At 40.6% G+C, this 16,685-nt stretch overlaps 1 protein-coding gene across 5 annotated transcripts in view; it reads left to right on the top strand.

The window, feature by feature from the left end:
- Positions 1 to 16,685, top strand: part of Dnm3 (dynamin 3) — a 477,548-nt gene that overhangs the window by 174,444 nt on the left and 286,419 nt on the right. For all 5 annotated transcript variants that reach the window (XM_055624408.1, XM_055624405.1, XM_055624406.1 and 2 more), the window contains exons 11-12: positions 2,718 to 2,804; positions 11,294 to 11,364. In XM_055624408.1, coding sequence (XP_055480383.1) covers positions 2,718 to 2,804; positions 11,294 to 11,364 — 158 coding nt within the window. The remainder of the gene's footprint in view (positions 1 to 2,717; positions 2,805 to 11,293; positions 11,365 to 16,685) is intronic.

The raw sequence follows: 16,685 nt of genomic DNA on the forward strand, positions 1-16,685 counted from the left end.
TTCCCCCCACTGCACGCTTTCGAGTGTGCACACACACACACACACACACACACACACACACACACACACACTCCCTCCTCTTTTTTCTCTGCTAGCCCTTCTTTCATTCCCACTTGAATTGATGGCCTCTTTGTCTTTGATTATAAGCCTCATAAAAGGTACTCTGAAGTATTCTCAAAGTGTCCAAGGATGGTCTGGCTCTGGTAGAGTTTGTCTGAAATGGGAAATATATTTGTATTTTCCCAATAACTCATAAAGTAATCTTTCAAACAAATGTACATCACATGATTCAGCTAAGAATTAGTCAATACCCGCCTCTCTCCGTTCATGCATATATGGTATACATATGTGGACAACCTCAGACATTGCCCACCTGATTTGTTTTGACAGGATCTTTTATTGGCCTAGGATTGGTCACAGAGTCTGCAATTCTCTGCACCGCACTGGCCAGTGAGCCTCAGGAAGTTTCTCAACCTTCCCAGGAATAAGATTACAGACATGTGCTGCCATACATGGATTTCATTTCTTAAACATGGTTCTGGGAGGCCCGGCCTTGTCTCCATGCTGTGCATCAAGGGCTTGTCCTTACGAGGTTATGGGAGCAGTTGGCTTTCTATACTTTCTGATAGCAGTATAAAAATACTCGGCTATAGAAACCCCTGCAGAGGAGTGGGTGCATGTGGAGTTAAAAGAGAGCTATATCGTGTTTGTTCAGCTTTCTCTGCTCCCAGACAATAGCCTTGCAACCTTAAGAGACCCAGTGATTTTGTTTTTGCATGACTCAATGAAGGGCTGGGGCTCTTAGATTTCTGGGAAACAAATGTGCAACATGCAGACTGTAAAGTCAGTGCACAGAGTGACCCCAGGTTACCTCAAGCAGCATCTCTCAGGGAGGCCTTTTCCTAACTTCTTTCAGTCTTGGGGAAATGTGAACTTAGGGATTTGTAAGGTTCTTGGGGCTATGTACTTGAAGATTTGAAGTGGTGTTTTGGCATCAGGACACTATTTAGTTGCTCCATTTTCTTCCCTTAGTATGTGAATCCCATGTCATTAAACATAAACGAGAACATGATTTAGGAGTTGAAGCAATGAATCAGCAGTTAAGAATGTGTGCTACATGCTCAGGATTGGATTCCAATACCAGGGTAACAAGCTGGGTATCTCTGCAAATGTATGAAGCCCCAGATCTGAGGGCAGAAGCTTCTTGTGGCTCGCTGGCCACCAGCTCAGCCAAGAGTAAGCTCTATATTCAGGGAGAAATAGGCAGAGTCAATAGAGAAATACACCGACACTCTGTTCTATCTTCCATGCATGTACAGGTGTGGGCATACCCATCCATGCATAAGCATCCACAGTTGCAGAGACATGAATACATACATATAAATAAACTGAAATAAATACATTAATTAAAAACATAATTTTAATGGCCACTTATAAATGAATCTACTTTGATTTTTTACTATTTTGATTTGACCTTATAATACTGGGAAGTTGTTCTATTGAAGTGTGTGTGTGTGACAGAAAGAGAGAGTGAGATGGAGAGAAAGAGAGACAGAAATGGAGAGAAAGAGAGACAGAGATGGAGAGAAAGAGAGACAGAGATGGAGAGAAAGAGAGACAGAGAGAATTATTCAGAGACAAAGACAGAAAGAAGTTTGTGTATTTGAGGTTTTTGATAAACATTTCCATTTTTCCCAGGAAATTCACCTTAATTGAAGTAGCCTCTCAGTTAAGCATGCTGGTCTCAGTCTAACTTTACCTGTTGTCTTACCTTGACAACATAATAGCTTCTCTTTTCCTCTGCACCATCACTAATTCTGTTTAAAGTTTACCTTCTCCTTATGAACCACTACAGATTCACTAACTGAATCTTGTTCTTTGCCTGTTTGTACTGTGGTGCTTTGCTGTTATTAATGTGTTCATGTTTTCTTATAATCGAAATTAATCATTTACTTGGAAAAGCCATCACTGTGCTCATTCTTTCCTGTTTCCACTGTTACTGTCTCTGAAGCCTCTATTATTGTCTTTCTGATTTTTTTCAGTAGCCAAAAAGTCCCGACAAACCTCTATGCATTTGCCCAGTGTCTTAGTTAGGATTTCTGTTGCTGTAATGAAACATCAGGGCCAAAAACAACTTGGGGAGGAAAGGGCTTATTTTAGTTTACACTTTCATATCATAGGCCATCATTGAAGGAAGTCAGGGCAGGAACTCCAGACAGGAACCTGGAGGCAGGAATTGAAACAAACCCATCGAGGAATGCTGCTTACCGGCTTTCTCCCCATGGCTGTTTCAGCCTGCTTTCTTATTGAACCCAGAAGTACCTGCCCAGGAGTGGCACTGCCCACAAGGAGCTGGGCTCTCTCAGATCAATCAGCAGTTAAGAAAATGTACTACCGACTTGCCTGTGGGCAAATCTTATGTAGTCATTTTCCTAATTGAGAGCCCACTTTCACAGATAACTCCAGCTTTGGTCCAGTTGACAATAAACTCTCCAGGACACTGGGTTTCTGCTTTATTTCTAGAGAACTGCGGGGCTGGGTTGGAGGCGTCTCTTCCCAGTTGGCAAAGAATGCTGGGGTTTTTCTCCTGCAGAAGTTCACGACTCTCTTATGCTCTCAGAAAGAGCAGCCCCTGTAACAGCATCACACATTTCTGCTTCTGTTTTTGTGGTATAAACTCTGTGTGGTATTAATGCCTAAACATGTTTTCTCGACAGCTGGCAAACTTCCCCAGACTCTGTGAGGAAACAGAAAGGATTGTTGCTAACCACATCCGTGAGCGGGAAGGGAAGACCAAGGACCAGGTGAGTGAGGCCTTGCCTGATGGCAGGCCTTGTGGGGGTGTGGAAGGATTTTACCAACTGGTTGACTACTTGACTACTGGTTATCACCAGTAGTTGGCCTTAGTCCTCAGTGACAAAACAGTGAAGCATATTACAACTCCGTATTTACTTCTTATGAATTATTTATGTTACTAGCACACTAATATCTTATGCATGCTAAAATATAAGCAAGAATCTAGGAGTGTAAAATTTAAAATCAATAATACAAATCCAGAGCCAGGAATGGGGCTCATACCCACAATCTCAGCACTTGAGAGGCAGGGGCAGGGGTGAGGGTGAGTGCCACAGGTCTGAGGCCAACCTGAGCTACAAGTGTAAGACCCCATCTTAATGAACAAATCAACAACCCCAAATGACCCAGCTCCCAAAGAGTAAGCTCTCGTGTTTTCCCCTCAACCTTCCTGTGTACTTTTCCAGTATACATGCACTGCTCATTGGTAACTACCAATCCAGAAACACTGCATATTTTCTCTCAGATGGGTCTCTCACATATTCATGGGTTTGCATATTGCTCTAGCATATTCAAAAATAACCTGAATGTTTTACTTAGAGGTATCTATGAACTTACTGTGAAATCTGCTCTGAGGAAAAGATGTTTAGGAGTGAATCTTTTAAACATTTAGAACTGTCTTGCAAATTCACATAGCCTGTAAGGAACGACCTAGAAAGCATCTTCGAATCTTAGCTCTCTGCCTTGGAAAGATTATTTTTTAAGGGAGGATACTTATTTGAGAAAAGAATAACAGATTCTTATGTCAAAGTGGCTTTTCTTAGTTACTAATCAACGTGATAGTGGAAGATACTAAGGCTTTCAAAAACTCTTCCATGACACAGCTGCAAGCATCATGTGGAGGGAGCACTGGACACACGCCATGTTTTCTCTCCCAAGTAACAGTGTGTTCTTGTGAAAAATCACCTCGTAGGACAGTTGTTCTTTTTCCCCGGGACAGAATTGGAATGTCGTTCTATATGGTCTCTGATGGTCTCCATAAGTTAGTGTTCCAGGAGTTTTGTGATTGTCAGATGAGTTGGGATGAGGAAGGGGAAAAAAATGAAGAAAAAAGAGGAGAGAAAAATAGAGAGTAGAAACCACAGGAAGAGACACACACACACACAGCTCTCCTAGAATGAGTGTGCAGATGGGAGGGCGGAAGCGGAAAGTGGAGTGTTGGGAGCTCGGCGTACTGCGGCATTTGTGAGGGACCCCAGAGAAAACTGTTTCTGTGCTTGAGCTTGGGACTCACTGTTACCACTTTTTATCAGTGTGCTTTGAAAATTAATTGCTCACTATTTATAATTTCCACTTGTTTTCCAGCTTTTACAACCTTGGCTAACAGCCCAAAGTAGAGAAAAGAGGTATTGTATCTTAGCCAGCCATTAACTCATGAGCCAGTGAAATGAAGCCAGGGACCAGACATGTAGTCCCAAGCTAGGGGTTCCCTCTGCCCATCTAATGTCTCCACTGCTGCTGGACCAATAAAACTTAGTTCTAAAAAAATCTAATGTACAAGCCTTTAATTGCAGCACTTAGGAGGTAGAGGCAGGAGGATTAGGAATTCGAGTTCTTTCTCTGTTATGCAGTCAGTTCAAGGCTAGTCTCATTTATATTGCTGTGATAAAATAACCCCAATGAAAGGCAGCCTAGGAGAGAAAGGATTTATTTTGGCTTACAGTTCCAGATTATAGTCTATCACTCAAGGTGGCAGGGACTTGAAGCAGCTCATTATATCATGCCTATAGTCGAGAACAGAGAGAAATGGCTCTTACTTGCTCAGTTTCACTGATCAGGGCCCCAATTATGAAATGTCCACAACTCAGAGTATGTCTTTCAGATAACCAAGGAAAAAAAATCCTCCACAGACATGAACCCAAGCCAACCTGGTATATGCAGGTCCTTACTGAGACTCTTTTTATGTGATACAAGATTGTGTCAAGTTAACAGTGAAAATTATCCATCACAGACCTGATATCAAAAACAGTCAACTGCACACATTTAACTTAAATAAGTTAAAATAAGTTATTTCACCTTGTGTTATTAGGCTGCAACATTCAAATGATCGTGTATGGACTTAATTCATAAGGATCCTAAATAAAAATAATGAGAAAAACATAGTATATTGGTTTAACCATCTTTGTGATCCTACATAGGTCAAGTATTGACATTCTCACGTTGACTTACCCAATTTAGCATTTGATCTGGAGCAACCAGTCCCAGTGTCCAAGAACTAGTCTCAAGGGTCACGGAACTGAAGAGTGAGCAGACAGACCAGTGACTGCATGGACTTAAGTTTACACTAGACTTGCTGACTGAAGCATGGTCTTGGCTTGCAGCAGCATAAGGTCAATCCCAGGATTTGCATCATAAGCTTCTAGAGTGACCAGGACAAAAGGCTCTACTTCTGGCCGGAATACACCCACTTCATGTCATGCTAATATCAAAGATGCAGACACAGTCTTGACATCAGGGTCTGAGCCTAACACTTGTAGCCACCTGACAGTGTTGTCCATTTACAACACACCCAGAAGCTGTATGAGAGTGTGTGGGATGTGGTCTAGGGTGACTCAGAGGCAATCATAGTGACTATGATTCAAAAAGGCTATGGTTGAGTCAAGGTGAATCCTTATATCATTGGTGTAAAGTATGCCACTAAACCACTGTGCCACTGGAGCCCGTTAAGATAGTAACTCTGAGCTTAGATTATCTGGACATCAAATCCAAGCTCTAACTCTTACTTTCTATGTAACACCTTATTATAAGTTATTTGCATTCTTTTAAGTTATTTAGTATGTTTGTGTGTGTGTAGGTGCATGTTTGCCCTGACATATGTTTGGAGGTCAGAAGAAAATCTGTGAGAATCAGTGCTCTCTATCATGTGTGTTATACAAATCAAGCTCAGGTCATTAGGCTTGATAGCAAGTATCTTTACTTGCTGAGTTATTTTAGAGTCCCAACATTTTATATATATATATATAATTATATATAAATATAAATACATATACATATAAATTATATACATTATATATTTATATACATATAAATTATATATTATATATAATACATATTTATAGAAGTTATATATATATATAAATTTTCTCACCCTGGACATATTCTTGAGGCACTCCTGGTATCTTATGCAAAGCACTTACTTATGCTTGGATATTCTTTAAAGCTCTAAATTCTTTAACAGCTACAGCTCTTTACCTGCCAAAGCAAGTGAGCTCATTTTCCTTCCCAAACAGCATTTTTTCCCATATACTTTGCTTTTTGCTTCCAATTCCTTCTTACTAAAAGCAGCTAGCAATAAACCACACCACCTGCCTATGCTATTTTGAAATTCCCTCACCAAATAATCAGTCCATTAGTTTTTTAATTCAGCCTTAAAATTGCAAGACACAGGCCAAACATGCAAATTCTTTTCCGTAATATAATAACTGTACGATGTGAAACATTCTAAGGTTTCTCCATCCCACGTGTCCATATTTCCAAATCCCTCCCACAAACCAGTTTCCAAAGGCCCAGGAAGTTGTTGAGTCACAATAACTTTATATCTCCAGTATCTTTCTGTATGAGTTACTTTTGCATTATTGTGACTACAGTAAACACCCTAAGGGGGGAACACTTACATTGGCTCACAGTTTCAAAGGGCTTCAGTCCATCATGGTGGGAAGATATGGAGAAACATCACAGTTTTCAGTGGCAGGAGCAAGAGACAGAATCCATTCACGTGCTGACAAACCAGGAAGCAAGGGGTGAAACCAGAACCAGGGCTGGCTATAACTCTCAAGGGCCGGCCATCCCTAGTGACCTCTGCCAGCTGGGCTCTACAGCAAGGTTCCAGAACTTAGCCAATAGCACCATGAGATGAGAACAAGGCATTTGAAGCATGAACCTGTGAGGGCATTAAAACCATAGAATTAACTTGAGCTGTTATTCATTTGCTGGGGCACAGTAGAGGTGGGAAATAATAGATAGCCTTTACTGAATGCAGAGAAAACCTTGCGTCTGTGTCTCTGATATACTGATCAATCCATTCTGCAAGTGCGGGGGTTAGAGATGGCATAGGTGTCTTGCTCTTTTTTAAAGTATTTATTTACTTATATGCGTGTGTATGTATATGTGAGTGTATAAACACATGCATGAGTGAGTACGTATGCATTATGTGTACAAATATGTGAACTTCTGCATGTTCCCAGAGACCAGAGGAGAGAATTAGGTGTTCGTGATTTTCTCTCCACTTGTTCCTTCGAGGCAGGGTCTCTCTTTGAATATGAGGCTAGTGTAGTGGTTCTCAATCTGTGGGTCATGACCTTTTTGGGGGGTCGCATTTCAGACAGATATTCTGTATATCAGATATTTATACTGCAACTCACAACAGTAGAAATTTACAGTTATGAAGTAGCAGCAAAAATAATTTTATGGTTGGGGTCACAACAACACGAGGAACTGTATTAAAGGCTGCAGTGTTAGGAATAGAGGCACTGAGCTAATGCTTTCTTGGCTAGGCTAGAAGGCAACAAGCTCTAGTGATCCCCTGTCCATGTTCCTCTTGAACATGGCATATGTTAGATTACCAGTGTATTATGGGTACTGGGATCCAAATACCAGGCTATATGATGATGCAGCAAGGGCTCCTAACCACTGAGCCCTCTGTCAAGTTTGAGGTCTTCCTCTTAAAGGAATAACTCGAGGGCCTGCTCTGCGAGTCAGTCACCACCTCTGGAAACCTGTGGTCTCTGCTGGGTTGGACCTGTGTAGCATAGGAGCAGCACATGCTTTGGACATGTCATCAGGTTGTTTTGGACAGACGTCCCATTTAAGTGCTGGACTGTGTGCTGTCTCGAGCCTCATACTTTCGATACATCTCATCAGAGAGTGACTCATTTTCTCAAGTCCTGTGTCCCTGAAATACTCTTAAAATTTTTTTAAACAAACATTTAAAAAATACAAATTAAAAAAATAAAATAAAAATTGTAATTGTAAAATAAAAATGAAAACTATCCCCGCTTAAGAAACATTGAAGGTGGAAAAGAAAGCCTCAAAACTAAACATGAAAACTCATAAGCCTGTTTTGTTCTTAAAGGTTTTTAGAACATCATAGGCACCAGCTGTTCTTCTCGATGTTTCTCTATGCCTGGCGGGTCAAAGTAGTTGTCTTTGTGAGTTACTGCTGCTACAGGAGTAAATTTATTTTTCGTTAGCTACATGTTCACTAAAACCACAGGAAGAAACTCTGAGAACCTGGAAAACGTTTTGAAAAAGTACTGCTTTCCTCATTCCCCATATGCTACCTGGCCGTTTTCCTAGGGTGAACCCAGCCTCCCCGTTCCCAGGAATATGATTTGAGAAGAGCCATGGCTTTTATTTCCCACTGTTTTCCGACACTGCAGTCCAAGTTAACGCGCGCATGTGCCCGGGGTGCTCACGATAGCTGTGGGCTGTGCTGCCAATTATGTGGATACTTTGTTCCTTACGCCGGCAAAATTTATTTGGACTTAAAACATTATACTTTATAGGTTTGGAATCTTGGCAAATGAGTCTGGGAATATAATATTTAAGAGAGTCTGACTCAATTTGTGAGAGAAGAGCGGTAACGCTATAAATAAATTAATAATTATCACTCCTCAGTATTTTTCAAGAGTTAAAATTAACTTGTATCTGATAGGGAATTTTTTTTTTTTTTCATGAAAATATGATGTTGCTGACCTAACAGTTTCTGTGCCCTGGCTTAACTGTTTTGGTAGAGAAGACCCAGAGTGACCTTTTGGATCTGTCTCTGGCAGGTCCCTTTATGACTCTCAGGAAGATTCGGTCAGATGATCAGTTGAGATTAGCCACAAAGGCAAAGCCTCAGAGCCCACAGCACTGGGTGCTGACAGGGAGATGACTGTAACGGACCATGTACTAATTACATGGGAAGAAACTGCTCCCATGAAAACGGACTCTTCTTTTAGCTTCACAGACAGTTAACAGAATTAAAACCACAAACATTTACTGGGCATCTATTTAATAGATTGTGCATGGTTCTGGGGCTAAGATGAAGACTAAGACAAATATTGTCCCTGCTTGTGATGAGACAGGATGCATTTAGGGCAGGATGGCTGTCAACTGTATCTGCTTCTGTTGAGAAAATCAGCAAACAAACAAACAAAAATGATGCCAATGATTCATATTTGTGGCAACCACGCACACTCAAGTGTTATGGTACAATACCTGTGTCTATAGTTGAATTATGGCATAGGGGTAAGGCCTGGACCTGAGTGAGGGAAGGGGTGGTGAGACTTAGCAAAGATATTACCGAGGAAACATGCATCCTAGAGTGTCATAAAGACTGTGCCTGTTAACTGTTATGATGATGTTGGTGCTTTTTTAATTAATTTGGTTTTTTATTAAACAATTTATTCACTTTGTATCCCAGCTGTAGCCCCCTCCCTCGTCCCCTTCCAATCTCACTCTTCCTCCCTCTTCTCCTCCCTTGGCCCTCCCCCAGTCCATTCATAGGGGAGGTCCTCCTCCCCTTCCATCTGATCCTAGTCTATCAGGTCTCATCAGGACTGGATTCATTGTCTTCCTCTGTGGCCTGGTAAGGCTGCTCCCTGCTCAGGGGGAGGTGATCAAAGAGCAGGCCAATCAGTTCATATCAAAGATAGCCCCTGTGTTCCTCACTAGGGGACGCACTTGGACACTGAGCTGCCATGGGCTACATCTGTGCAGGGGTTCTAGGTTATAGCCAGAATCTAGAAACAACCCAGATGTCCCTCACCAGAGGAATGGATACAGGAATTGTGGTACATTTACACAATGGAATATTACTCAGCAATTAAAAACAAGGAAATGATGAAATTTGCAGGCAAATGGTGGGAACTAGAAAAGATCACCCTGCGTGAGGTATCCCAGAAGCAGAAAGACACACATGGTATATACTCACTCATAAGTGGGTATTAGACATATAATATAGGATAAACATACTAAAATCTGTACACCTAAAGAAACTAAGCAAGGAGGACCCTGTGTAAGATGATCAATCCTCATTCAGAAAGGCAAATGGGATAGACATCAGAAGAGGGAGAAAACAGGAAACAGGACAAGAGCCTACCATTGAAGGCCTTTGAAAGACTCTACTCAGCAAGATATCAAAGCTGAGGCTGGGACTCATAGCCAAACATTGGACAGAGTGCAGGGAGTCTTATGAAAGAAGGGGAGATAGAAAGACCTCGAGGGGACAGGAGCTCCACAAGCAGAGCAACAGAACGAAAAATTCTGGGCCCAGGGGTCTTTTCTGAGACTGATACTCCAACCAAGGACCATGCATAGAGATAACCTAGAACCCCTGCAAAGATGTAGCCCATGGCAGCTCAGTGTACAAGTGGGCTCCCTAGTCATAGGAACATGGACTGTCTCTGACATAAATTCAGTGGCTGGCTCTTTGATCACCTCCCCCTAATGGGGGAGCAGCCTTACCAGCCCACAGAGGAGAACAATGCAGCCTCTCCTGATGAGACCTGATAGGTTTGGGTCAGATGGAAGAGGAAGAGGTCCTCCCCTATCAGTGGACTTGGGGAGGGGCTAGGGAGGAGATGAAGGACAGAAGGTGGGACTGGGAGGAGGTTATAGCTGAGATACAAAGTGGATAAACTGTAATTAATAAAAAATAAATAAATTTTTTAAAAAAGAAAAAAGAAGAAAATACCTTTGTGTTGCTTGGCACATGTGTTCAATCCATACCTTCATAGATTCCGCCAATACCATGTTGTTTGACACACTGGTCCAGGCCCTGGGCTACCACAAGGCAGATAACAGGGAGATATGCACAGAACATGTCAAATCTCCTCCATGTCAAGTACCAGTTTCCTGCTCTACAGGAAATGCAGCATGGTATAATGATGGTGTGTAATGATGTGTGATTCAGACAGAAATGCCGGGGAAACGTCCTTTGTTGAGATGGTGTTTTAACTGAGCTTTGCCTGAACTTTTACTCAGATAAGGAACTCCACTCAGCTGAAGCAGGATCTGATTTCTTTGTGTTTTCCCTTTCTGAGTTGATAGATGATGTATTCCTATTGCGTAGAGGGAGCTTAAGAAGAGAAGGATGGGAAAAACAAAGAAAAGCCAAAGTGTAATATTGTTTATATATGCTCGCCTTTCTCAGAATGTGGCCTCTGCTTTAAAGGGACAGAATAGCTCTAAGATTTGTGCTCTGACAGCAGGCAGTGCCTGTCTATGAGGCACAACACTATTCTCTTCACGTGACATTCAGACTTATCTAGTACGTAGGTTTTTAACTTGCATACTCAGAGTGCGAAGGACTCCAAAAGAGAAAAACTTGCTGTTTTGATCAAAATATCATTTAAAAAACCCAAATACTGATAAATAACATGGGTAACTATTGAATTTTGCATTTGAGAAATTGGAAGATCGGTTGTCATGACACTTGATTCTCTCTGTCTTCCAGGTCTTGCTATTGATTGACATTCAAGTCTCTTACATTAACACCAACCATGAAGACTTCATCGGCTTTGCAAAGTACGTGAGATAACTGATTGCTGTACTTCCGTTTTGTTTTTAAACCTACATTATTCATTTGTACTACCGCGCTACTACCTTTTGACAGGACAGTCTGTGTCAGGCTAGTTCTGAGTCTACCTCAGTGGCCCATGGTTATAGAGCAGGGAAATTTACCATTCTCGTGAGAAAGCATGGCCATTGGATTTCTTAGTCCATAAGACAGTCATGTGTCTTCAATACTCATTATTTTTTGGCAGATGATCTTCAGTTTGTACTCAAAATAACACAGATGAGCAACAATAATTGCATTTGGAAGGCTGAGTCAGGAGGATTGCTGTGAGTTGAATTCTAGCTAGCTTGAGCTACAAAGTAAAAGTCTGTCTCAGAAAACAATAAACAGTCATATAAATAAAATCTAAATATATGCCTCATAAATACAAACTATTAGGCTGTTTGGACTTCCCAGAACTGGAATGAGGGGGGCCTTAAAAATCCTTTTCAGCCAGGCATGGTGGCGCATATCTTTGATCCAGCACTTGGGAGATAGAGGCAGTTTGAGTTTGAGGGCAGCCTGGTCTACAAAGCGAGTCTAGGACAGCCAAGGCTACACAGAGAACCCTGTCTTGAAAAACCAAAACAACAACAACAAAACCATCCTTTTAAAACTCAGATGTGAACTGTTGGGATGACCATACTTCTTTTTATAAAATGTGTATGATTTATATGTATTACATAAATTTGACAATATGTTACTATTTTTCACAGGTCATACATACAAATAGTTATTCATTATGTTATATTTTAAGATTCTGAATTCACCTTTTTGCTTGTCAATGGTACCAATATTTTTTATATTTGAAGAATCTTTATCATAGCTCTAACATGGCAAGAAAGATGTTCTAAAGAGTACAAAATAGAGCCTATTTTATATTAAATATAAAATAAAAGAGCTTATGTGCTTTTACTTGGCCTGCATGTTCAAGAACAGGGACAAAAGAAAATAAGACACACCAAAATATCAACTCAGTTTATTTTATTACACCCAGACTTAGAAGAAACACACAGACCATGTGATCTAAACTAAAGCAGCCCAAGAGACTTACAGGCTTGTTTTAGGCAGGAGAATTTCAATTAATTACCCAAAGAAAAGCATCTCATTCTAATTTAGGCTGTAGCTTTCATGGCTGATGTAAGGTATCAGTCTATTTTTCATCCAGTGGCTCTTACTGTTGAGAAGTGCATCAATGTTTCTTGGCCCTTCCCTTCAGTATGCTATGGGTGAACTTCTCAGAGCTCTATGATCAACATGATCCCTCACCCAGTAGTCCTTTCAGCTACACTGACTTCTCCTACCTCTGGAAAGGTATCTGCTACATGGGACTTTCCTATAGACTCATCTTCTCCATTTTGGTCTAGTGGTCCTCCACATTTTCTGCTCATTTCATTCTACAAAATCACTTGGCTTTCAACGTGTATTTCTTCCTCCTTGGTCTAAGAGATCTAAGTAAGAATTTCTTACAGTTCTCCCTACAATCAATGAACTCCAGGCAGCTCCATTCTAGTTCCCACAAAGGAGAAATAAAGACAAAGAAATGATAATCTGCCTTTCAAAGGGTTATCTAGTAAGTCACAGGTATTTGTAGTAAGACTTTAAAATACCTAGCTCTTCATTTGTCTCACTGGCTTCTCTGAGGAGTTGAAAAGATGAAAATATCTTTTCATAACAGGAATGCTGCCTCCAGTGTTTGTTTTGGTAATGGACAAATGCCAATTAGGATCTTATAGACACATGTGGCTATGTGCATAAGCTAGATGCAGCATGTCAAAAGTAAAAAGGGTGCTACCACGTTACCTCGAGGCACACCACAAGTCAAGCGATGAAGCAAACGCCCAATGCCTTTTGGAAGGATTCAAGCCTTAAAACTATCACAGAATCATTGTTCCAGTTTATATTTTACTGAATACTCTGCTTTTTTTTTAAACCCCATGACAGAGGGTCTCATGTAGTCCATGCTATTCTCAAACTCTTTATGTAGGCAAGGATGGTCTTGAACTCTTGATCTTCTTACCACTTCTTCACCAGTGCTGAGTTTATAGGTGTGTGCAACTCTGCCCAGCCTTACCTCTTTATCTCAAATCAATATCTATCTACTTATCTACCTGCCTGCCTATGTACTTATTTTTCTATCTATCTACATATTCTTCTCTGTTCTTTTGCTTTCTTTCTTTTTTATAGGCTAGAGGGTTTTTTGTTTTGTTTTTCCAATAAATTTCAGGATTTCTTTGCCTCAGAGGCTGTGGGCTATATTACTCTATTGATTTTTAGGTTTTCAAAGAAAGTGTTTAAATCTAGAACTTTTAGACACCAACTTTGGTGCAGTGTCTCTGTGATCCAGGGGATGGCTTTATCTTGTCGAGGGAGAAGAAGTGCGGTTAAAACTCTCCCCTTTCTTTTAAAGAACTAGTCTGGGAGCTAGTAGCTGGGCTTTTTTTTTCTTTCTTTCTTTCTTTATTTTTTTGTTTTGTTTTGTTTACTGATTTAACAAACAGAACAAGAAATAATTCCCAGGGTCTGTAGAGAGGGCTCAGTAGTTAAGAACACTGTCTGTTCTTCCAGAGGTCCTGAGTTCAATTCCCAGCAACCACATAGTGGCATAATGGAATCAATGCCTTCTACTGGCTTGCAAGTGTGCATGCAGATAGAACACTCATATGTAAAAGTAAATAAATAAATCTTAAAAAAAGAAACAATTCTCATCTTATGTCCCTCTGAGAATTATCAGAACAGAAATCAATGAAATTAGAAACTAGATGGAAATAAGTTAGAAAACTATGGTGTAGTCTATTATCATAAGTCTCCCTCTCAATTCTCTCCCTCTCTCTCAATTCTCTCTGTCTCTCTCTCTCTCTCCCTCCTTCTTTATCACTCTCTCTGTCTCCCATCTCTGTGTTTCTGTCTGCCCTGTTCTCTCCTTTTTTTTTTGCATGTACATAAAAACAAAAGGACTTGATCACAAGACTCACAGTTTTTTTGAAAATGTACGCTTGTGATATGTATATATATTATGTAGTACATGTATGTGTGTTTATACATATGTATGTGTGTGTGTGGTACTTAGTGGGGGGGGACATGTGAGGTCATGTGCCCATGTAGACATATGTAAGGCCAGAGGATGAAGTTGGTTGTCTTCTATCACACTGTGCCTTCCTCCTTTTAAGGCGTGGTCTCTGAATTGGAAGCTCACCATTTCTGCCAGGCTGGCTGGTCAGTGAGTTCCAGGGACCCATCTGTTGTCAGCTCCCAATGCACCTACAGCCATGAGGGTTTTTTTTTTCTTGAGTGGGGGCTAAGGATTTGAACTGAAGTCCCCATCGCTTGCATGGCAAGCACTCTTATCCACTAAACTATCTCCCCAGCCTCCATGTTTTACTTTGTATTAAAATTTCTAATAGCTTATGTATGATTGCCTCTAGAATATTTTTAGTTGCTAATTTTGTTATTCCAAAAGCAACATTTTCATTGATATGTATTACCTATATGTTAATTGCTCTCAGCATGCCACTTCAATATATGCATACAGCATGCACTGATCAAATTTAGCCTCTGTTTAGTCTGTCCTTCATCGTCTAGTAATCCCATCAAAGATAATGTTTTGCACTAAGAATCAAAGGTAAATGTTCTTTCTATTTGTGTGCTGAGTACATTTCAGTGTGATGCGGGGTAATTGTGAAGATGAAGAAACATTCATTTCAAAATCACTTTGAAGGGTTTGTAGTGTTTCCTGTGCTTTTAAAAATTAAAAAAATATGGTGGTAGCTATAAATTTTAAAGTTGGCAGGAATGCTGTTTCCATCAAGGAAGAAAAATCAAGCCATATTTGAGGATAATTATGTAAGTATTTCTTAGTTCCCAAGATAGAAAATGAAGGTCTAAGGATAAAGAAAATAGGCTCTCGGTTCTTGAGAGATTTAGCTTTGTCACGAGAGTACACCAGCTCTCAGGCTTGTAGGGTCTCAATGTACATAGATACATGTGATGTTTGCAATGGTCTAAAAACTTTGTTTTTTTAAGGGAAAAAATGGTGAAATTAGACTAATTGAAAGTTTTAGAGTGGTATTCAGGGCATCTCAGGGTTCTCTGTGACACAGACTCTGTTCTCTACCGAGGGGCTTCCTTTCCCACCTCACAGCTGTCGGTTAACTTTCAGCCATATGATGCATTCCACGTGCAACAGGCCTCAGGAACTTCTGCTGAAGGCTGGTATCCCCAACTTCAAAACCTTGGCGTTTCGACTCTAACAATATAATTTCTCAACTAAAAGTTCAGCATTTGAGATGAAAGTATCAACTTTCCTCATGACTTAAGAGATTTAATTTATCCTTTTTCCTCATCAAAAAAAAAAACTCCTAAATTATATTTTCTTAGGTAATCTACTTCGCCTTTGCTATTTGAGAACATAAGCACTGGGCCAGTTGCTCATTAGTTCCCTGCCTTCCCAGCGGTCACACTGTATGAACATAAGGGCAAATGCCTTTGCTGAATGTCTTGGGAAGTGAAAGTTCAAATTCTTGTGCCCTTCTTGCATTCATTCTCGGACACAAATTGCCTTACGAGTCCCTGAGATTTATGCTGTCAGTGGTTTAGGAAAAAGAAGGCTCCAGTCATGGACCATTAAAGACACGTCTCCCCACTGTAAGCAGAAGACCCCAAGGTCAATTTAGTTTCCCGTCTGCTGAGGAGAGCTGAACACCTGTTTTCTCACACTTGAAATGATACAGTGAGCTTATTTCAGATCTTGTTATGTGAGCACCATGAAAATGTTGGGGCCTGTGATGCTCGCTGTGTCTTTTTCCTGATCCCATGGAATGCCTCTGTCGCCATTTATCAAAGGCAGTGATATTCCACTAAACGCCAGAGCCTGGAGGGTAGGGTCTTTCCATCTACATTCTTTTTTTGTTTCCCTATCACAAAAATAACTTCTAGTATAATGATGTTTCTTGCTCCTACTCTTTCTAGGAGAGTGCCCCTCTCTTATACAGCCAAAAACGTGGCAATCAGGGTATAACAGAGTTTTTGCATTTGTTTTACTTTAGACTCAAATGCAGGTTTAAGAATAAAACGTTTGAATATTTGGTCATTGACTGGAGTAGTTGTCAGGTAGAACTCTTAAGTTCAAGAACTTGGAAAGACATTAGAAGTATCACTTGTCTACTTTAGCACAAAGAATGCTGAGGATGAAAGAAACAGTCTTCCCCAGGGAAGAACACACAAATTGGTGATCCAGTACCAATATTCAGTCCTGAAAACACACATACAACTAATATACACACTGAGCAGG

This window comes from Psammomys obesus, unplaced genomic scaffold, assembly GCF_907164565.1.
Source record: "Psammomys obesus unplaced genomic scaffold, mPsaObe1.curated_primary_1811, whole genome shotgun sequence".
Taxonomy (NCBI): Eukaryota; Metazoa; Chordata; class Mammalia; order Rodentia; family Muridae; genus Psammomys; species Psammomys obesus.